Source organism: Protopterus annectens, chromosome 2.part1, assembly GCF_019279795.1.
Source record: "Protopterus annectens isolate FY-2018-M chromosome 2.part1, PAN1.0, whole genome shotgun sequence".
Taxonomy (NCBI): Eukaryota; Metazoa; Chordata; order Ceratodontiformes; family Protopteridae; genus Protopterus; species Protopterus annectens.
In genome coordinates, this window is record NC_056729.1 from 1,976,580,997 (window position 1) to 1,976,604,508 (window position 23,512).

The 23,512-nt window shown below is 45.0% G+C and overlaps 1 protein-coding gene across 1 annotated transcript in view; it reads left to right on the forward strand.

The window, feature by feature from the left end:
• LOC122795076 (A disintegrin and metalloproteinase with thrombospondin motifs 6-like) overlaps positions 1 to 23,512 on the forward strand; it is a 706,749-nt gene that overhangs the window by 661,879 nt on the left and 21,358 nt on the right. Inside the window, exon 5 of the mRNA XM_044063651.1 lies at positions 21,743 to 21,963. Within this exon, the coding sequence (XP_043919586.1) occupies positions 21,743 to 21,963 (221 nt within the window). The remainder of the gene's footprint in view (positions 1 to 21,742; positions 21,964 to 23,512) is intronic.

The window sequence follows — 23,512 nt, forward strand, 5'->3', positions numbered from 1 at the left end:
GAGTCTGCTACTTTCACAGTGTGAGTTCTGTCAGTGAGCCAGTTGGCAACCCATCTTGTGACATAGGGATTTATACCTAGCTTAGTGAGTTTATCTATAATTCCAGAGTGGGGGATGGTGTTGAAAGCCTTGGCGAGATCTAGATAGGCTGTGTGAACCACCTTACCCTCGTCTATGGCTTTGGTGACTGCTTCAGAGAAGTCTATCAGGTTTAGGAGACATGATCTGCCTTTTACAAACCAGAATTGGATGGGGTCCAGAGTTTGGAGATTTCCAATGTCTTTGTGTATAAGATCCATGATGATACGTTCCATGGCCTTGCAGACCAGGCTCTTTAGGCTAATGGGGCGGTAGTTCCCGGGGTCCGTGGTGGGTCCCCCTTTGTGGAGTGGGATAACAATCGCTGTGTGCCATTCAGTGGGCACAGAGCATGAGGTGAGGCTATTATTGAACATGGTGCTTAGGAGGGGTGACAGTTCATTCTGCAGTTTGTGTAGAACGCAGCCTGGGATGTTGTCAGGTCTCATGGATGCTGTGTTCTTGGCTTTGGAGAGTGTGGTTTTTACCTGTGCAGCCGTGATTACAGGAACTTTGCATTCTTCCGGTATAGAGATGGGCCCTTTAGGGGGTGAGAGGGGGGTAAAGTTAGCACTGAAACTATCTGCCAGGATGTTGGCAATATCAGTTGGTTCTGTATATTTAGCGCCATTGGGCTGTAACTCAGAGCAGATCTGAGTGTTGCCCTTGAGATTCTTGACATAGCTATAGAATGCTTTGTGGTTGTCTTTAGAGTCAGTGGCGATTTTGATGTCCTTCAAGGATGCATCTGCAGTCCTTACAAATGGGTAGTCCTGTCGTCAGGCAGCCCTTCGGTCGGCCGGATTCCAAAGCCTGGGTCTGGCTTCGGCTGGTGTCACGCTTCACCCGACGTCAGAGCTGCAGTTTTTCGGGTATAAAGGCATCAGCCGACGACATTTTCCCCAGTCTTTCTTGCCGCGTGGCGCCCGAAGCAGAAGCTGTTCGCAAGTGCCAGTCGGTCAGAACCAGAGATTACTACTACCGAATACTACTTCGAAGACTTCTAAAAAGCTAAGTACCCCGTTGGGGACTCTTTCTTGCCTCAGCCGATGTCAGAAAAAGTGAATAACTGTTTAACTTGTGGGAAACAAATACCTCATAAAGATTTCCACTCTTACTGCTTACCTTGTTTAGGCCCAGACCACGACGTAGCAGCTTGTCTAGCCTGTGCTTCTTTTAACCGACGGACGCTTAGACGTCGGTCGGAATTTGCAGAACAGTTTTTCGGCTCTGATTTTGCTTATATCATGCCGTCGGATCCTCCGACTTCACAAATTACCAAAAAATGCAGGGAAAAGGACCGACACTCGCGGTCCGCGGTTTCGGCCGAAACCACGGTTAAGCCAACCACGAGTGTCTCGGTTTCGGCTGAAACCGAGCAAGCGGTTCTTCCCCCAGCCGAAAACATGCCTTCTACCGAGGCCTCTTCTAATCTGGTGGAATCGGCTTCTGAAATCCAACCTGCAGTTGCGGTTTCTCAGGAATTATCAGACACTATTCCCTTGGATATTTCAACCCCTGCACGTGGAGCTGCTAGGCCTCCTGCAGCCATGTCTATTAAGGCCTTTGCCAGGGCTAAAGCAGCCAAAGCTTCAAAAACGGTGCCTGTCAAACCCCCCTCTCACAGGCCCAGCACCAGTTCCCATATGCTTTCTTTGGCCGAGGATCTCATTTCTTTAATTCGTGGGTCCCAGCCTCATCCAGACAGGACCTCTCATCCACCTCCAGAGAAGAGGCCCAGAGCAGAGCCCCCTGAGCCAGTATCCACAGATGATTCCTCTGATGACTCAGAACATACAGACCCTCCTGAGGCTCCTTATTCCCCTTACGAAGACTCTGATGCTGAAGAGTCCATTCCTTCAGCCTCTCCACCTGAGGAATTTTCCTTTGGGGAAACCTTGCATGCTATGAGGGAACAATTTCAGTGGCAGGGCCAAGATTTCTCAGACTCCAGAAAAAGGCTTAGAACCTTTCTACATTTGCCACAGCATAGGCCTTTAGCTATACCTCCAGTTCTTTCTGTTGTAGATGATGCATTTAATGATGCTTGCACTGCTCCTGATTCATTACCTCCGGCCCCTGCTAAGCCTGATAGGTTCTACAGGGTCCCGGACACTCATCACCATTTATACAGGGCTCCTTTTGCAGATCCAGAGACTATCTCCCAGGGCCCTAAAGCTGTAGCAACTACATCTACTAAAAACCCCTCCCTCTGAAAGGGAATCCAGGTCCTTAGAGAGATGGGGTAAAAAAGTTTACACCTCTGCTACTTTGTCAGCTAGGGCTTTGAACTGCCAATTTCATATGATTCAATATCAAGAGTTTATGCTCGACCAGTTAACTAAAAAGCTGTCCTCTGAAGAATCTTTAGATAAGAAATATGTTCAGGAAATGGTACATAACATACAGCAGGTTAGTAACCATTCTTTAAAATGTGGCTATGATGCACTGGAGGCTTCCTTTAGATCAGCCATGACTGGCACAGTTATCAGGAGACATGCATGGTTGAAAGAGCAGGCATTACCAGACCATGTCAAATCAAAGCTTTTGGATGCACCCATGGACAAAGTCAATTTATTTGGTTCCCCTGCACAGCAGGTACTAAAAAAGATGGAAGAGAAGGCAAAATCTGTACAAACAGTGAAAGATTTCTTACAGGTTCAACCTCCAAGGTTTAGCAGGAACTGGCCCTCCAAGAATTGGTCCTTTCCGGACTCCTCTAAGACACAGAGAGGCAGGAATAGGCGTTCAAGAGGCAGAAACCAATCCAGGGGTGCCTACAGGGGACGCCAGTGGCAAGGTAACAACCAGCGAGGCACGGACGCAGCCACCACCACTACAACAACACTCTCACAGTGACTTGGCTGTGGCACCGCCTACCAGGGAACAACTGGAAGCACCCTTAGGCGGAAAGCTAACCTTATTTTCAAAGAACTGGCATTGCATCACAAGGGAAAAATGGATTTTGCAAACTATAGACCAAGGTTACAGGTTCCATTTCCATACTCTACCAGGAAAGAGAGGAATGCCAAACCTACCACCTACTCAAAGGGCAGGAGCTCTAAAGCAAATATCTCAATTATTAAGAATGAGAGCTGTGGAAAAGGTACCATCTATGGAACAAGGAAAGGGATTTTACTCCAGACTCTTCCTGCTACCAAGAAAAGAGAGCAAATGGAGGCCTATTCTCGACCTGTCCACTTTAAACACATTCCTCATTGTTCCAAAATTCAAAATGCTGACCCTACAGCAGCTTCTTCCCATGCTGGGCAAGGAGTCTTGGCTGGTAACTCTAGATCTCAAGGAGGCATACCTGCACGTCCCCATACGACCAATTTGCAGAAGATACCACAGATTTCTTGCAGGATCAGAGCATTATCAATTCTCAGCATTGCCCTTTGGCTTATCTAGTGCGCCCAGAGTGTTCACGAAATGCCTGGCATCAGTAATTGCTCATTGCAGACTTCAGGGGATCCAAATTTATCCCTACCTGGACGACTGCCTGATACAAGCGGACAACAAAAGCAAGCTAACAGAAGACTTACAAAGAGTCATCTACCTGCTGCAAGCCCTGGGATATACAGTCAATATAAAAAAGTCAAGGCTGATTCCATCCCAAAGAATAACCTTTCTGGGTGCAGAGCTGGACACGTCAAAACAAATGGCATTCCTAACTGCAGAAAAGAAAGAGCAACTACCTCTCTACTTCTTGGCATTAACAAAGCAGAACCATCTAACTGCAAGAAAAGTACTGCAAGCCCTAGGCTTCATGGCATCCTGCATAATTCTGGTCCCTCATGCCAGACTGCATATGAGAAAGCTACAGTGGTACCTAAAGAATTTGTGGTCCCAACACAAGCACAGCCTAGAAACCAAAATTCCAGTAATCCCATGCCTGAAGCAAGAGTTCCTATGGTGGGCTCAGGCCTGTCAATCAAACACAGGATTGCCCTTCTGCAACAGTCAACCAAGCCAAACCATCACGACAGATGCCTCAGACCTCGGTTGGGGGCACACATGCTGGGCAAGTGCATACAAGGCTTATGGACTCAAGACCAGCTGCGCCTGCACATAAATCTAAAGGAAATGCTGGCAGTAAAATTGGCAATCCAGTCATTCAGACCATTTCTCCAAGAAGGTCAGTTGATGATAAGGACAGACAACACCACAGTTATGTGGTACATCAACAAACAGGGAGGCACACATTCATATCCTCTATGCCGGCTGGCACTGGACCTATGGGATGTGGCTCTGAGCTACAACATTCAGTTACAAGCAATTTTGTACCGGAAAAGAAAACATTCTAGCAGACATATTAAGCAGAACTACCACAGATGCCCACAAATGGATGCTGCATCCGACATCTTCAAAGCCATCACAAGAGAATGGGGATTACCACAAATAGACTTATTTGCATCCCCACTCAATCACCAGCTACAGAAATTCTGCACAAGGACGTACCACCCACTTGCTTGGAAGGTGGACTCCCTATCTTTCAGTTGGAAAACCTGACAGCATACGATTCCCACCACTTCCTTTGATGCACAAGGTGCTTTTGAAGATCAAAGAGGAACGTCCAAGGATCATTCTGATAGCTCCAGACTGGCCAAGACAACATTGGTACCCATTGCTGAGGAGCATGTCTCGGGAACAAATATGGGCACTACCCCTGATCCCATTGCTGTTAACACAGAACAACTACAACATCCTGCATCCAAACCTGAAAACTCTGCAGCTAACTGCCTGGAACATTACATAAGAACAATTAACCCAAATTTATCCCAAAGGGTTAAAGACATAATCCTTGAGGCTCGTAGACCTTCAACAAGAAAGAATTATGCAGCAAAATGGAAAAGATATCTCATTTGGAGTACTGCAAAGGAGAAGATGTGGCACTGGTAAACATAGCCAACATCCTGGAGTACTTGGCAGAGCTCTTCCATACAGGCCTGTCCTATTCTTCCATCAAGATACATGCATCAGCTATTTCAGCAGAATACAGCTTGGATCCTCCTGTCTTCTCTCATCCTCTGCTCAGACAGTTTCTGAGAGGAATTAAAATGTAAAACCTCCCAGGAAACCACCATTGCCAGCATGGGACTTGAACTTTGTGCTAGAAAAATTGACACTTCCTCCTTTCGAACCAGCAGCAACAGCAGAATTACAATACTTATCCTGGAAGACTGCTTTCCTGCTGGCAATCACCTCAGCAAGAAGGGTCTCTGAACTACAGGCATTAATGGCAGTGCAACCCTTCCTGATCTTCCATCAAGATAGAGTGTCCATGAGAACAAATCCTACATTTATGCCTAAGGTGGTATCCAGAGTGTCTTTAAATCAGGCTATCCACCTACCTACATTCTTCTCCAACCCACAGAACAGGGGAGAAAGACTGTTGCATACCTTGGATGTACATAGACAATTACGCTACTACCTGGACAGGACCAAGTCCAATAGAAAAACTGACCAGCTTCTGGTAGCATATGCAACAAGAAAGGAAGGAAAACCAATTTCAAAACAGACAATCTCCAAATGGATAGGAAATTGCATTAGATTCTGTTACTCCTACCATGGAAAGAAAACTCCAGAGAACATCAGGCCTCACTCCACAAGGGCTACAGCCACTACCACAGCTTTCTTACGAGGAGTGGCTACCAAGGACATTATAGAGGCTGCTACTTGGACCTCCGTGCATACATTTGCCAAGCATTACAATTTACATTTATACTCTAGATCCCGAGCAGGTTTTGCCACTGCTGTTTTGCAAGGGATCCTAACTACACCATAATCTCTCCTTTTTTCCTCCTCCCCAAGTTTAGCTATGGTATTCTACCCATTTGTAAGGACTGCAGATGCATCCTTGAAGGACATAGTACAGTTTTGTACCTACCATAAATGTAGATGTCCGATAGGAATGCATCTGCTGTCAGGATTACCCACCCACCTTCCCCTCTGTGGTGCTCCTAGGGTATTTGCCATCCTTCAGCTAGCTTGGGGGGGATCTATTATGGTGTATTTGTTGGTATATATGTACATACATGCTTATTTTATGTGTTTGCTCTCTACATTTTGGAAACATTGGCATTTATCCAAATTTAGCCATCCAAGAGAGCACCTGGCATCTGGGGCAAGAAACACTGAGGAAAATGGCGTCGGCTGATGCCTTTATACCCGAAAAACTGCAGCTATGACGTCGGGTGAAGCGCAACACCAGCCGAAGCCAGACCCAGACTTTGGAATCCGGCCGACCGAAGGGCTGCCTGACGACAGGACTACCCATTTGTAAGGACTGCAGATGCATTCCTATTGGACATCTACATTTATGGTAGGTACAAAACTGTACTTTTTCATAACTAGCTTTGGAGGATATTATGAGGGATCTCAGCTTCTTACTGAGGCTGACCAGGGAGTTCCTCCAATCATGGGATTTTACTCTTTTTTTACAACAGTTTCTTTCTTCTGTTGTAGAGTTTGTTTATGGCAGGGGTCCACCAGATTGGCTTCCTTTTTTTGGAGGATAGCATCTTGGTTCTGTTAGGGATAGCACAATCCATGCACTCGTGTAAGTCCTTATAAAGTGCATTTGTGTAGGATTCAGCAGTCGTGCCTCTATTGCCCGTCTGCATGGGTGTCATGAAGTTTGCCACTTCTGTCTTCAGAAGCGTGAAGTTGGCTTTGGAGAACTTTTTACTGTGGTTTCCCTAATGGGTGGTGGGGGCAGTATGTGGATGTCTAAGGTGATTAGCTTGTGGTCAGATTTGACCAACGAGGAATTGACCTCTGGTGTGGAACATCGGTCGCCCATGTCGGTAATGACCAGGTCTAGGATATTGCTGCCCCTCGTGGGGGTGTGGATAAGTTGATTCAAGGCATTGGAATTTAAAAATTCCAGAAAACATTGAGCAAAAGAGTTGGTACATGAGTAGTTTTCCCAGTTAATGGTGGGTTAGTTGAAATCGCCCATTATTAGGGTGTTGGGTTGTACCCTAATATTTTCCAGTGTATCAAGAAATGAGGAGTGGGAATCCTGGGGCATGGTGGGGGATCTGTAGCAAGTTACAGTTTGGATTGCGGTCTTGCCCAGAGTTAGTTGCACTTTGATAATCTCGGATGCATTATGCTGAGCAACTAGCCTGGAGGTGTGGATATCCTTAATGAATATGGACACTGCTCAGCCTTTAGTGTTTCAGTCCAGGTTAGGTGGCCGAATGGTATGACTTATAGCCTGGTAATGCAGTGGTACTCTCTGGATCCTTGAACCAGGCCTCTGTCACTGCACAGATGACGATATGTGTGTGTGTGTGTGTGTGTGTGTGTGTAAAGATGTATGTATATATATATATATATACACACACACACACACACACACACACACACACACACACACACACACACACACACACACACACACACACATATATATATATATATATATATATATATATATATATATATAGATTCACTTTATAATCTCGAAATACTAAAATACCGAATTTTAGTATCTTGACACTGTAAAGCCGAAAATTCAAAAAACCTACAACCCACAACCGCAGAATTCAAAATCGCAATCATACACATACACACACCACCACACAAACAAGCATAGATACACCTACCTAGCTACACTACAACAAACAAAACAACACACACAAACACAACATAACAAACTAACACATCTACCCTACCTTATAAGCAGGGAGCCAAACCCCCCTGCACCCTCCCATATGGAGGGCTACACCCCCACACCCCTGCTACTTATATATACTAACTCCGACGTGGCACTAAACACACAAACACGTAAATCCCACTACTGCGCACACTCACACACTAAAATCCCTACCCAATATCCTTACAAAAACACCACTTAACCTGAATTCCCAGCTAAATCCACAAAACGCACCGCACATCACAAATGCACCAACACAACTGCGGATTTGACATTTCTGCATTCGATGTTATGCAGATGCAGTTTCGCATAACTGCACTTTCGGCTTTATAGTTTCGAGATACTAAAATTTTATAAAGTGAAACCATATATATAGATGGAGTTATAGATGCGTTTTACTTTTCTTTAATCCTTATAGAACTAAATAAACATGTGGCAGGTAAATGTAGGCCTTTTAGGCATGACATGTTCCAAACTGCCTTGGAATTGTTTCTGCTTAATTTATGCATTTGATTTTTTTTTTATTAATGCTTGGGATTTCATATGTTATGCCATGTATGTTTCAATTCCTCTAATGTGTTTTCTCCCTTGTCCTTTGTAGGAGTCTACAGTGTTCAGTCTCTACCATGCCACCATGCCTGTCAAGAAGATTTTCCTCCTGCTATTCCTTTTATGTTTTAGAATCTAGCCTGCCATACTCTTTTTATATCTTTACAGTACTGGAATATTTCTATAACATCCTATCTGATATTGTTAATCCTCGTTCATTCCTTACTCATGGGTATCGGTTCCGACCTCGGAACTGAGCCAGCCATTTTCCAAGCTCGTATCAGCTTCAAACTCTCGAGCTAAACTCTTACCCACAATCCTCCTCTCCCTGTTATCTCAGATTTCGTTTGCCATGTTGCCATTCGGTCGTGTCAAGCTGCTTCGCTTGAGCTAAGTACAGTTGTTTGTTGTTTAATAACCATTTATTTTACTTTTCTGTCAGGAAAGTTTCTATTTCATTGTCTCTTACCTTATCGCATTTTGCGATCATACTTTTCAGGTTTTTCTTCTACTTTCTCTATTTTTTTACTGCGAGGTAAATTCCCCTTACCATCGTTGGTAATTCATACCTTAGGGTATTCCTTTGTACCATTGTTGATACCCTTTTCTGCTTTCTATTTTAGCTATTATGGCAGATAAGAAAGGTAGTCTGGGGTTTAAACGGTGTTCTGATTGTGGACACAAACTTCCTACTTCTGATGCACACTCTTTGTGCATCTATTGTTTGGGGGCGTCCCACTTATCTGTTGACCCGCCCTGCACTATTTGTGAGAATTTTTCAAATCGAACCTTGTTGGGAAGGAAAAACAAGCTGTTACTGAAGGGACTTCTTAAATCTCCCTTTTCAGAGGCTATTTCTGGGTCGGAGGCCTCAACCCCTCCTAGACCCTGTAAGAAAGTCTTGGATGTTCCTACCAAGGCTAAATCTTTGCCTTCATCCCGAGCCGGGGACTCCCACCAACCAAAACCTAAAAAAGGCTAAAGTTTCGGCTCCGGAGCTCACTCAGTTAGCCCCAGTGCTTTTGGTTAGACCTTCAGCACCGAGGCCTTCGGCTCCATTTGTGATCTCGGCTCCGTCTTCTCCTGTAGTCTTCACTATATTGGCACCGAGGGGCTCCTCGTTTCAGACTCTTACCACTGTATCGTCACCGACTATTCAGTCGGCGCAGACCTTGACCATGTCATCTCCGAGACCTTCCTCAGAACCGACACCTTTATTGTTGACTCCAGTTTTGTCGGTTCCATCTTCGGTACCGACAACCAATCCCTGTGTCGGTGCAGACCATGACCTCGGCACCGATGACTTCTTCGGTGCAGACTCCCATAGTCCAGTCTCTGTCGGCACTGTTGTTCTTGGTGTGGACTGGTGAGATAGGCACTGAGTTTGCCTCTTCTGTGGACAGGCCTGTTTCTCCCTCAGTCTCCATGAGGTCCACTAGAAGCCTTTCCAAACACGATGTGTTGCGTCTTGTGAATCAGGTACTCTTGGCCAGAAGTATCCCACCCCCCAGGAACTATCCTTCCTTGGGAGGTGATCACCCGTCTCCAAAGACCCCTTCTTATTCTCCTCCTTCATTGCCTTTGAAGTCTATGGATATAGCACAGTCTTCCCCTTCTGCGGTTCCCTTTATGGATCTCACTAAGGAACCACAGTTGCCTTCGTGGCAGGAAAGTTTTGCCACAACCCAGGATGTTAGTTGTGACACTCATAGTTTGCTGTTCCACAGCCATTTAGGGACTCCGGGTCGGCAGGCTGAGCCACTTAAGGGAGGGGTGACCCCTGTCCTAGACATTCACTCCTCTTCAGGTAAATCAGCCTTCCAACTGATGGAGAAGGCTTTCACTGCTGCTGGAGATACTGGACTGTCTATCCCTCCGCCCTCCTCTGGTACACTGTTTCACAAGTCGCACCAAGTGGACACCGGATTCAAGGGCCTCAGGACATATTCCCACAGGAAACCCCTTTTCCGCTGTCTTCCCCAGCTTCTCCCACTGAGGAAGTTCACCAGAAAAGTTTGTGTAACAGAGAGCACATGGACTCCACAGAGGAGTCCCTCACTGAAGACACAGATTTTGATGAGGGGGAAGGATCCCCTCGGTCACCCTCTGAGGTATCCTTTGGTGATATCCTCGAAATCCTGAAACAGAGAGGTGACTGGCAGCCCTCTAATCCGACCTTTGAGGAGTCTGTGGTCCTGCAGGCCTTTCGCGCTCGGCCCCCTACCTCCTGGGTTACTCCACCTGCCGATGAACCTGTCCATCTTATCGTGCAGCGGGCTTGGAAGGCTCCTGACACTGTGGAAGCTATTTTCTGGAGGCCAGATAAGATTTTGTCCCGTCATGTTACGGATCCCCGTTGGTCAAAAGGTCTTCCTGTGGATGCTTTGGTGGTGGCGGCCGCAACAAAAAAGGATCTGGCAGAAGAAGAAAGCCTGACTGTCCATTCGCCTTACAAAGTGTCCCGGGCCCTGGACAGGATAGGGAAGCGCTCCTTTGCATCAGCAACCTTTACTCTCAGGTCCCTGTATTATATGGCATACTTTACCAGGCTTCAAAGGGATCTGATTTCTAAGCTCTCTGAAACTTGGCTGGTGTTTGATGAGGTCCATGACAAAGTGGCCTCTCAGCTGGCTACCAACTAATACCTCTATGCGACTGATATCTCACGCATCAGAAGGAGCAGCGGGTTCAGCTGCAGTCTTAAGACGGCATGCATGGATGCACTTGTGCAATTTCGCGGAACCCTTTAAGGCTTCCTTTCTTAATGCTCCCATTGAGCCCTCCTCTTTGTTTGGACCCAAAGTTAAAAGCACACTGGCCAGATGTGAACAAGATGGTAAGACCCTTTCTGCCGTAAGTGTCCATTATTCTTCCCCACAATGTGCTTTCTCCCGAAACCAAAAGAGTGGGAAGATATGGTTCAAGAAATCTCAGGGTCCTTTCCGTGACACACAGGCCGAGTTCTCCCCTAGTGGCAGAGGGGGAAACTCTCAGGGAAGACGCTCCTTTCGGGGCAGAAGGGGTCCACATAACCAAGGTTCCAGGGATTTTTTCCCTGGCCAATCCTACCAGCGCTTCTGAAGAGCAGCCCAACTCCATTCCTCTGGAGGTGGTTAGGGGATGTTTCTCCTTGTACCCTTCTGCCTGGCTAACCATTACCACCGATTCTTGGGTACAAAGGATTATATCCAGAGGTTATCATATCCCCTTCGATCTTTGTCCTGTCCCTTCAAAAAACCTGCCCGACGTTCCACCCAATCAAAGGGAAGAAGCAGCATTAGAGATAGAAAAGCTGCTAAGAAAGAGAGTCATCCAAATAGTCCCTCCAGACCAGATAGGATCCGGATTCTACTCAAGACTATTTTTGGTGCCAAAGAAAACCGGGGAATGGAGACCAATTTTGGATCTCAGTGTATTGAACAAGTTTGTGAGAGTACAAAAATTCCGGATGGTCACAATACAGTCTATCCTCCCGCTTTTGGAAAAAGACAGTTGGATGTGCTCTATAGATCTTCAAGATGTGTACTACCACATAAAAGTGGACAGGCCGTCAAGAAGATTTCTGCGCTTCCGTGCGGGAACCAGTCACTACCAGTTCAGAGTACTGCCCTTCAGACTTGCTACAGCCCTCAGAGTGTTCACAAAGTGCATGGCAGTTGTCACAGCTCACTTGCGACTTCAAGGATTCCAGGTGTTTCCATACCTAGACGACTGGCTCATTTCCACCCCTACCAGACATCTACTGGAAGAAGCCCTGGCATACTCTCTCCTCACTGCACAAAGGCTAGGCATAACCATAAACTGGCAAAAATCCAGTCTTACCCCATCTCAGTCAACAGAATTCATAGGGGTTATCTTGGACACAAAGAACTGCAGAGCTGCCATTCCAGAGCACAGAATTTTAAGGATGAAGCAGCAACTGATTCCAATCCTTTCAAGGGAGAAATCCACGGCTCACTCGGTTTTACAGCTGTTGGGTTCCATGGCAGCCTCCATCACCATTGTCCCCCTGGCCAGGTTTCACATGAGGCTTCTACAATGGCTACTGCTCACCCAGTGTTATCCCTTTCAGCATCCTCTTTCAGCCATGATTCAAGTAACCCACAGGTGCAATCAGGATTTAAATTGGTGGATGACACACAATCTGTCACAATAGTCTTGCCCTTTTTTTCCCCAGCAACCCAAACCACAGTGACCACGGATGCCTCCCTGATGGGGTGGGGGTGGGGCTATGTCAGGGACAGACAGTCCAAGGCACTTGGTCTGAACTGGAGGCCCATCTGCATTATAAGTGTTCTAGAGGTGAGGGCGGTGCTTCTGACATTGCAAGCATTCCATCCCTTGTTCCCGTGTGGGACAATTGCGATTCAATCAGACAACATGGCGGTGGTCTGGTACATCAAGAAACAAGGTGGAACTAAATCTTACCCTCTTTGTCGAGAGGCCATGAGGATATGTTAATGGGTGATGGCTACCAACCGTTTTCTTCTAGAAACGCACATTCCCGGGAGTTCCAACGTGATAGCAGGCAGACTCAGCAGGTGCATTCTTCAACCTCACGAGTGGTCCCTGAATCCCTTGATAGTGGCAGAGACCTTCCACCACTGGGGCCGTCCTTGCTGCGACCTCTTTGCATCCCTGACCAACTATAAATGCAGCAACTACTTTGCCCTGATTCCCCCTCCGGGACAGTCACCCAGGGACGCTCTAGTCCACGATTGGCCCTCGGGTCTTCTATACACATTCCCTCCCTTTCCCCTCATTCCCCAGTTTCTGAAGAAAACCCATCGGTTGAAGAGCAAGGTGATCCTCATAGCTCCATATTGGCCTCGACAGATTTGGTTCCCCTTCCTTTGGCATCACCTACTAGATCGACCATGGATTCTCCATCCAACCCTGGAGTTGATCTCACATCCACAGAACCTGATTCATCCCTACTTGAACAACCTGAAGCTCACAGCTTGGCTACTCCAATTCCCTTGATTGCCAGGCAGAATGATTTTTCTTTACCAGTACGTGACATTCTTATTGCATCTCATAAGTCTTCCACTAGAATTACTTATCTGAGCAAGTGGAAAAGATATACCTGTTGGCTGAAAGATAAACAAGTAGATCCCTTCTCAGCACCAGTGTCAATAATACTAGACTATCTGGCCAACCTTTTCCAATTGGGTTTATCGGCCTCTACCATTAGAGTTCATTTGGCTGCAATTTCTAATTTTCATGAGGGTGACCAAGATTCCTCTCTTATGTCTCACAAATTATGCAAGACCTTCATAAAAGGTGTGAATCATCTGAAGCCACCTTTTAGAGAACCTATTTAACCATGGGATTTATCATTAGTTCTACAAGCTCTGACAATACCACCTTTTGAACCAGTCTCTTCTTGCGAACTCAAGCATTTGTCATGGAAAACCTTGTTTTTGGTCGCCATTACTTCTGCCAGACGTATTTCTGAGCTTCAAACTTTATGTATCAAGAGTCCATACTTGATTTTTCGTAGAGATAGAGTGCCTTTGAGAACTAATCCATCATTTCTGCCAAAAGTAATCTCTGAAATGTCCATTAATCATACCACTGAATTGCCAGTTTTCTTTCCCAGTCATTCAAACAGAGGAGAGTATTGCCTACATACCCTAGATATCCACAGGCAAATCCATTTTTACTTAAACAGGACTAGGTCTTTTCGTAAATCTGACCAGTTATTTTTTGGCCTTATCTGGACCTAGATTAGGATCTGCTGTTGCTAAGGTCACATTAGCTAGATGGTTGAAGGACTGTGTGACCTTCATTTATACACAACGTAATATCTTGATGTTCGTCGTGTTTCACTGTTGCAGTCATTACTCTTGGGTTATCCTGCTGGCAGGCTACCCGCAGTCGGCCTGAGTTCCAAAGTCCTGGTCCGGTGTCGGTTGCCGTCGCCTCTTCCCTGACGTCAGTGCGCCAGGGGTAGCTAAGTACCCCGTTGGGGAAACTTTTTTCTTGCTCCAGACCAATGTCAGAAAAAGTTAACAATTGTATTTCTTGTGGGAAGCAAATACCTCATAAGGATTTTCACTCTTACTGTATTCCTTGCCTAGGCCCCGACCACAATGTTGCTAGCTGTCGGTTTTGTGCTAGATTTAACCAACGCACTATTAAGCATCGGTTCGATTTTGCATTTCATTATTTTGGCCGAAGGTTTAATTATATAATGCCGTCGGAACAGCCGACGACTGGAGTTTACAAAAAACGCAAGGACAAGGAAAAGGATAGGCATCCGAGGTCCAAAACCGACAATGAGGCCTCCGCTAGGCCAGTCGTCGGTTTGCCGGCTCTCAGTGAGGTGCTTTTACAGCCCCTGGCGTCCGCTACCTCAGAGCCACAGGCCACTTCCGACTCCTATGTGGAGCCAACTGGACCTCTGGATACTCAAGGTATTGGACACTCGGAAATCATTCCCTCAGATGGGTCCGGAGCCGCTGAGCAGGCATCGGCTTCTGAGGGTGTCTTCAGACCTACACAGTTATATATTAAACCATCTTCAGCTTCAAAGACAAAAACTAAAGCAGCTCTAAAGACAAAGAAACAAGTACAGCATTCTCCTACTCAGACTACAATGCCTAAAAAACAGATGCTTAAAATGTCCGAAGACCTAATTACTTTGATCAGGGGTTTCCCAGCCCCTTCTTGATAAGAGGCCTAGGCAAGAGGCAGAATATGATTCCTGTGATCAGGTTTCTGTTTCCTCTGATTTCTCTTCTGAACAGGATTATTCCATTCCTCCTTATGAGGATTCTGATGCTGAAGAATCCATTCCTTCAGCCTCTCCTCCTGAGGATTATTCTTTTGGGGAAACACTGCATACCATGAGGGAGCATTTCCACTGGGAAAGCCAGGATTACTCAGAATCTAAGAAAAGACTCAGAGACTTTCTGCTATTACCTCAGCACATACCCCTTGCTATTCCACCTGTTCTAGACATTGTAGATGATGTATTTTCAGAGTCCGGCCTTTCCCCAGACTCTTTACCTCCTGCACCTGCTAAGCCTGACAGATACTACAGGGTCCCAGATTCTCATAAATTCCTATATAAAAACCCCGCTGCTGACCCAGAAACTATATCTCAGGGTCCCAAAGGGGTCAAAGCTTCCACTGCAAAAAAACCTGTCCCCTCTGATAGGGATTCTGGGGCACTGGACAGATGGGGGATAAAGTTTACACTTCTGCTACCTTGGCTGTAAGGGCTTTAAATTGTCAGTTTCATATGCATAAATATCAGCAATACTTAATGTCACTGCTTAAACAGAAAATGTTGACAAATTCTGAATGTTCAGGGAACAAGGAAATGCAGGATTTATTGCATGCAACTAAACAAGTGGGAAAGCATACTTTGCAATGTGGTTATGATTCACTAGAGGCCTCTTGCAGGGCCGCTGTTACAGGTTCCGTTATTAGAAGGCATGCTTGGTTAAAGGAACAGAATCTACCTGATGATGTTAAAGCAAAATTTAGATGCCCCATTACAACATGATACCTTGGTTGGTGCTAAAGCAGAAGAGGTGTTGAAGAAAATGGAGGATAAAGTGAAATCCATGCAGACAGTTAAGGATTTTTTACAGGTACAGCCACCCAGATTTAGCAGGAACTGGCCTTCCAAAAATTGGTCCTTTCCAGTGTCAGACAGGCCACAAAGAGGCAGATACAGACGTCCCAGAGGCAGATCTCAACCCCAAGGTTCATACAGGCCTAAACAATGGGGTGCTGCTAATTCAAAAAGTGGAGAAGACAAATCACAACCTTACAGGAAACAGTCCCAATGACTTTCCTCTGCCAGATCCAAGCACTTTTCTTTTGGCAGCCCCCTTAGGGAGAAAAACTAGCACTTTTTTCACAAAACTGGCAAAAGATTACCCAAGACAAATGGGTCTTGAACATAGTGTCCCAGGGCTGCAGGTTCCATTTTCACACCCTATCAAGGGCAAAAGGTATGCCAGACCTGCCACACAATCAATTGGCAGAGGCACAAAATCAAATTACAGCCCTCATGGACATGAGGGCCATTCAACAAGTACCACAACAAGAGCAGGGGCAAGGATTTTACTCAAGGCTTTTTTTGGTGCCCAGAAAGGACAAAACCTGGAGACCAGTACTGGACCTGTCTATACTAAACACGTTTCTGGAGGTTCCAAAATTCAAGATGTTGACTCTACAGCAGCTACTGCCCATGCTGGGCAAGAAGGCTTGGCTCGTAACTTTGGACCTAAAAGAGGCATACCCTGCATGTCCCAATCAGACAATCTTGCAGAAGATACCTCAGATTCATAGCTGGCTCAATGCACTACCAATTCTCTGCACTGCCCTTTGGCTTATCTACTGCGCCCAGGGTCTTCAGAAAATGCCTGGCAGCAGTAATTGCGTTTTGCAGACAAGGAGGAATTCAAATGTATCCCTACTTGGACGACTGCCTTATTCAAGCAGAGAACAAAGACATTCTACTAAAGCATCTGGCATTTGTAAAAAGATTATTAATTTGCCTAGGGTACACAGTAAACGAAAAGAAATCAAAACTAGTACCCTCTCAAGAGATAATATTCCTGGGTGCAACCTTAAATACAACTGCCCAGATGGCTTATCTCACGCCAGACAAACAAAGGCAACTGACTTCTTACTTCAAAAAGTTGACAACAAAGACCCAGTTATCTGCAAGGAAAATCCTGCAGGCCTTGGACTTCATGGCATCCTGCATTCTACTAATTCCATATGCCAGACTGCATATGAGGAAACTACAATGGTATCTAAAAAGTGTTTGGACTCAGCATTGCCAAAGTCTGGAGACAGTAATTACCCTTATTCCCTGCCTGCAACAGGAGTTTCGATGGTGGGCACAGGCCTGTCACCACAACAAGGGTCTGCCATTCACTTTACCCACAGCCAGACAGACACTGACAATGGATGCATCAGATTATGCCTGGGGGGCCCATATGGCAGGAAAATGTATTCAGGGCACATGGCCTGTAAGCCAGATGCATCTTCATATCACTCAAAAAGAGATGCTAGCAGTTCAGAATGCCCTGACAGCTTTCAAGGACCTACTTCATCCAGGACAGTTACTGATAAAGACGGACAATACTACGGTCATGTGGTACATAAACAAGCAGGGAGGCACACATTCCTACCCCCTCTGCAGACAAGCAATGACCTTTTGGGACACGGCATTAATTTACCAAGTTCACCTGCAAGCACAATTCCTGCCAGGAAAAACAAATACTCTGGCAGACGACCTAAGCAGAAACCTCATGGATCCCCACGAGTGGAAACTGGATCCACAAGTCTTCAGCATGATAACAAGGAAATGGGGATGCCCAGACATAGATCTATTTGCCTCCCCTCACAACTGCCAATTACAGAGATTTTGCACAAGGATTTATCACAAAAAAGCATGGAGAGTGGATGCCCTATCCTTCAGCTGGAAAAACCTAACAGTATACACCTTTCCTCCACTGCCTCTCCTTCCCAATGTACTCCTAAAGGTCAGACTAGAGAAGCCAAAAATGATACTGATTGCACCAGACTGGCCACGCCAGCAGTGGTACCCAATCCTAAAGAGCTTGTCTCAAGGCCCAGCATGGATATTGCCTCAAACTTCCCACTTGCTGACCCAACAAAACAATCCGATCCTACACAGTCAACTCAGGACCTTAAATCTGGCAGCATGGCGGATAATGTAGCCATTCGGAACACTCCTCTTTCAAAAGCCGTTATGGATGTTATCTTGGAGGCCAGTAGGTCCAGTACCAGAAAATCTTTTGCAGAAAAATGGAAGAGATTCTGTGCTTGGAACCAGGAACAAGACATTGACACGTATGTACGAAATATTCCTCAGATTTTACAATACCTAACTGAGATGCTGGACAAAGGCCTTTCCTTTTCTTCAATTAAGATTGATGCCTCTGCCATTTCAGCCCATTACAATACGGAACCTCCTATCTTTTCTCATCCTTTAATAAGGCAGTACCTCAGAGGGGCCAAAAACATAAGACCTCCAAGGAGAGCACCAATACCTGCATGGGACCTCAATTATGTCTTGGAAAAACTCACACTGCCTTCCTTTGAGCCAGCCTCAACAGCTGATATAAAATTCCTATTCTGGAAAACAGCTCTGCTACTGGCAATAACCTCTGCAAGACGAGTCTCGGAGTTACAAGCACTCATGACTGCGGAACCTTTTATTATTTTTCATCCAGACAGGGTTTCTCTGAGGACAAACCCAACATTTATGTCTAAGGTGGTGTCCAGTGTGGCCCTCAACCAAACCATTCACTTGCCTACCTTTTATCCAAACCCACAGAACAAGGGTGAGAAAATTCTGCATTCTTTGGACATACACAGGCAGCTACACTTCTACTTGGACAGAACTAAAGCTTTCAGAAAAACTGAGCAACTTTTATTGTCATATGCTGCAGGATCACAAGGAAAGGCTATCTCAAAACAGACTATTTCTAAATGGATATGCTGCAGGATCACAAGGAAAGGCTATCTCAAAACAGACTATTTCTAAATGGATAGGTCATTGCATCTGTTTCTGCTATTCTCAGCATGGCAGATCAGTGCCTAAGGGCATTAGGCCTCATTCTACCAGAGCAGCAGCCACTTCAGCAGCCTTTCTCAGAGGAGTACCAACCAAAGACATCTTAGAGGCTGCAACTTGGAGTTCAGTGCACACTTTTACAAAGCACTACCACTTACCTCTTTACTCTAAATCCAGAGCAGGCTTTGCCACTGCAGTGCTGCAGGGCCTCATAGCCTCTCCTAACCCTGTTTAGCTCAGCCACCCATACTCAGCTTTGGGATTCAACCCAAGAGTAATGACTGCAACAGTGAAACACGATGAACATAGTACAGTTGTGTACCTACCATAAATGTAGATGTTCAAGTGTATTCACTGTTGCAGTCCAGGTTACCCTCCCTCCGTCCCCCTTTCTTTTGCTGGGGTTCATCTGTACTTCTCTATTCTATACAACCTATGTGGTGTATTTGCTTGTAGATGAAGGAAATGTTTCTTTACTGCATGTATGTTTATTTGCATAATATATTTAGCCTACCCTTTTGAGGGCACCTGACATCTGGGGCAAGAAAAATGGAAGAAAATGGCATCAGCTGCATCTTTTATAACCCTGGCGCACTGACGTCAGGGAAGAGGCGACAGCAACCGACGGACCAGGACTTTGGAATTCAGGCCGACTGCAGGTAGCCTGCTAGCAGGATAACCCAAGAGTAATGACTGCAACAGTGAATACACACGAACATCTACATTTATGGTAGGTACACAACTGTACTTTGCCTGCTTCCATAAAAGCTCATTCAACAAGGTCGGTGGCAACTTCTGCTGCCTTCCATGCCAGAGCTTCTTTACATGACATCTGTGCAGCTGCAACTTGGGCTACGCCTCATACCTTCATCAATCATTACAAATTGGATTTGGCCTCCAGGGGAAGAGCATCTTTCGGTTCTATGGTGCTCAGGAATGTCCTTCCATGAGAGCCTCCCAGGAATAGAGGTAGCTGGGGACTCTTGTCCCATGCGTAAGGAATGATCGAGGATTAACAATATCAGATAAAGAAGTTATGTCTTACCATAACGTTCCATCTGTATTGTTGATCCTCGTTCAGTCATTACGACCCTCCCTCCTTCCCCCTGCTGTGGTTTGTAGTGGATCTCACCATCCGGTTCTCTTAGGTTATTTGACCAGAGTTAGCTTCTACCTTCTTTGACTTGCAAACTCAATCTGAGATAACAGGGAGAGGGGGATTGTGGGTAAGAGTTTAGCTCTAGTGTTTGAAGCCGACGCAAGCTTGGAAAATGGCCAGCTCGGTTCCAAGGTCAGAACCGATACCCATGCGTAATGACTGAACTAGGATCAACAATACAGATGGAACATTATGGTAAGACATAACTTCTTTTTCCCTTTCAGGGTATGAATATTGTTGTCACTCTGAGTGTTCAACTGTAGGTTCAAGGCCAGTAGCATCGTTGAGGCTCTTATTTGAACTACATTCTGTGTTTCTTTTCTTATATAACCCAATGTAAATACATCTTCCAAAACTGATTGTATTTTAGTTACACTTGTGATTTACAAAGTAGCACATGTACTCTATCACTTCCAATAGTCACCCTTTTCAGTGTCTGTGGACTTTATTTTCCTCGCAGACATGGTATATTTGTAAATGGGAATCATTCCCTTACCATCATGTAAAGTCCTCCCAGATTAATGCATCCAAAGTGCACAGTATATTGCTTTTCAGCATGGAATCTCAAACTGTGAGATGAAACTTGTTCTTTTCCATTAGCTAAGTCATCTAAAATGTTCTGTTCCTCATGACATGTCATGTCTTTTAAGTGTCAGTGTTTATTCACAAGATTGACCCATTTTGTAAAGTAACTTTGTTGCATTTGTGGTGTCAGTAACAAAGGCATGCAACAAGCCTGGTCCCAAGTTTGCTCCATGTGCTTTGTCACTATCCTTGCTACTAATTCAACTGCTCTTAATGCCTCTCAACTGTCCAGGTTTTTGCAGAATGTCCAGAATTTTGCCTTATATTTTTGGTCAGTGCATCATAAAATTTCTAGTTTTTTGGCAAAAAAGTGAGGATTAAAGTCACTAATGACAGGCATTTGAGATTTAGACTTTATATTCTTCAAGAATGCATGCTAACACAAAATCTGTTCTAACAATTTTTTAAGTTTATAAGAGCATCTGTCCCTATATTTGGACCTATGTCCCCCCATTATTTTTGGCATTGTCCAGATTTCTTGCACTGTTAACAGCAGCATAGCTCTTAACTTAACAGAGCAAGAAATCTGGACAAGATAATATGTTTGAATTAGGTAAATCAACACACCATTCCATCCCTTTGTTGCAATAAAAACCTCTGCACATCTTCAGCTCACTGATTTGTCTGTTCTCCATCTTACGTACTTGCACACATCCAATACTATGTGATTTGCTAATGGTATCATATACTCCTGCGGGTTGTCAATTAAGGGGGCATATATTTGCAGTTATTCCTGTATGAAATGCATTAATGCTCACATGCTTCTTTGTGTTTTACATTTTCTTTGCAGTAGTCTGACTTATGTTTATCTCCTGACAAAAATCTACAGGAAGCCGAATCTGCTAATAGTTTAAGTCATTGAAACTAATGATTTATATACAGTACCTAGTGTAGAAATCTGGCAGCATGTTTTTCTTACAGAATTCTTAATCTAGTTCTGCTTCAGTACCAGAATATCAGACAGTCATAATATAAACATGTACATCCAGTCAGTTCATTATGCTCCGAAAAATAGAGGGATTCATAGAATCAATTTAATATATAAATTTAACAGTGCATGAATTCTAAAAAAAGTTGTGCAGAGATTCATCTGCATACTAAGTAATCTCAGATTTTTTTTTTTTATTCCTAGGAGAATCAAGTATGAACTACAAGGCTTGGTGGTTGCCTAAATCATCAGTTCTTCCATCTTTCAAACCAACAAGAAATTCCACTTCACGTGATCGTCCTCGAGAGAAGAGATCTGTGAGCATTGAACGTTTTGTGGAAACCCTGGTGGTGTCTGATAAAATGATGGTGGGATATCATGGCCGCAAAGACATTGAGCACTATATTTTGTCTGTAATGAATATTGTAAGTTTGATCCCTTAGCATACCGATGTGTGCATTTCATTATGTATAAATATGTTGTAGTAATCATATGATCTGATGTTGTGATTTTTATTCATTCCTCAACCAATGGGATCCAACCATCAGATCTGACTCGGCCACTTTCTACAGATTCTAGGATCTGAATCTCAAGCTCCTCCCTTACCCATAATGCCCCTGACCATCAAAATACCTCTGATCTTGTTTGCCTCTCTTCAAGACGGTCAGGATTGCGAATTCTTGAGCTCCGTTGGGGTTGTGAGTGACTTTTTCATTACTTCAAAAATGTTTCTTTCTATCCTTTTTTCCTATTAGACTAATATTATATATTCCCTCCTTACCCTTACACGTTACTTTTTGGTAACTGTTTTTATACACTATTGTTGGTAGTTTATCTTCCTTCTCCTTATACCGGCAGGTGTATTTCTTTTCTAGCATTGTCGGTATTCCTTCTTCCTCTTCTCGCTATATTTAAAAAAAATCTTTCTTTCCCTTTGTTGATTTGTGCTTTACGTAACCGGTAGGGCTGATAAACCCACCGGTTTTAAGAACTGCAGTTCCTATGGGTATAAGATTCCTAATTCTGATGCCCACAGGGAGTTTTTTATTGTTTAGGCCCAGCACATTTAGATTGTTCCTGTGCTATTTCTGCTGCCTTCACAGTTAGAGCTCTAAGTGATCACAGGAATAAGCTTATTTTAAAAGGTCTCCTCCTTGCTTCTGCTTCCTCCTCATTTACTTTTGCAGGGGCTCAAATCCCCTCTTAGATAGAGCACCGTAAATGCTCTCCTGCCTGGACTGCTCCTCAGACATCTTCATAGGAACCTCCAAAAAAGGTCTCCGAATTATCAGATCCGAATTCTTCAGTCCCGAAACAATCTATGGCTCTATCCCAACAGCTCCATGTTCCCAGGTTCTCCCCAGAACAAGTGCCTCCAAGGCTGAGGTCTCACTTTCTACAAGAAACTCCCAAGAAGTCCTCTAGGCCACCCTCCACATCCTCTTCTGTTAGGTCCTGTCATAGTCTTTCTGAAGCGGATGTGGATAGGATGATGGGAAAATTCTTCAGATCACAGATACGGGGGGGGGGGTTGTCAACTGCAGCACCCACCGGATCCATGAGCCGTCATCCTGCTTTTCTACCTGTTATTACTCCTTCTGCAATCCAGTCACCTGTTTTGGAGCCCACAGATCCGAAAGCTCTTGGAGTCGACATGCCAGATCCAAGAGTTGTTCCTACTTCAACTCCGACTACTTCTCTGACCCAATCTGCTCTGACTCTGTTGGAGCATGACAGTTCTCTGAAATAAAGCCTCGGCATCGCATCCAAGAGTTTACTTCGACTCCGAAACTTTCGGAGCCATCGTTTCCTCTAGGATCCTCGGCACTTGATAGCTCAGCTCCAACTCCTCCCTCGGAGCAGGGGTTTATGGAGACTTAGGGGTTGTCTGCTCTGAGAGTTCCTGCTTGGATGGATTGTCGTTGGTCTCTCCAGGTCCTTCTGCCTTCGAGGTGGTGTAGAGGGTCTTCTGTC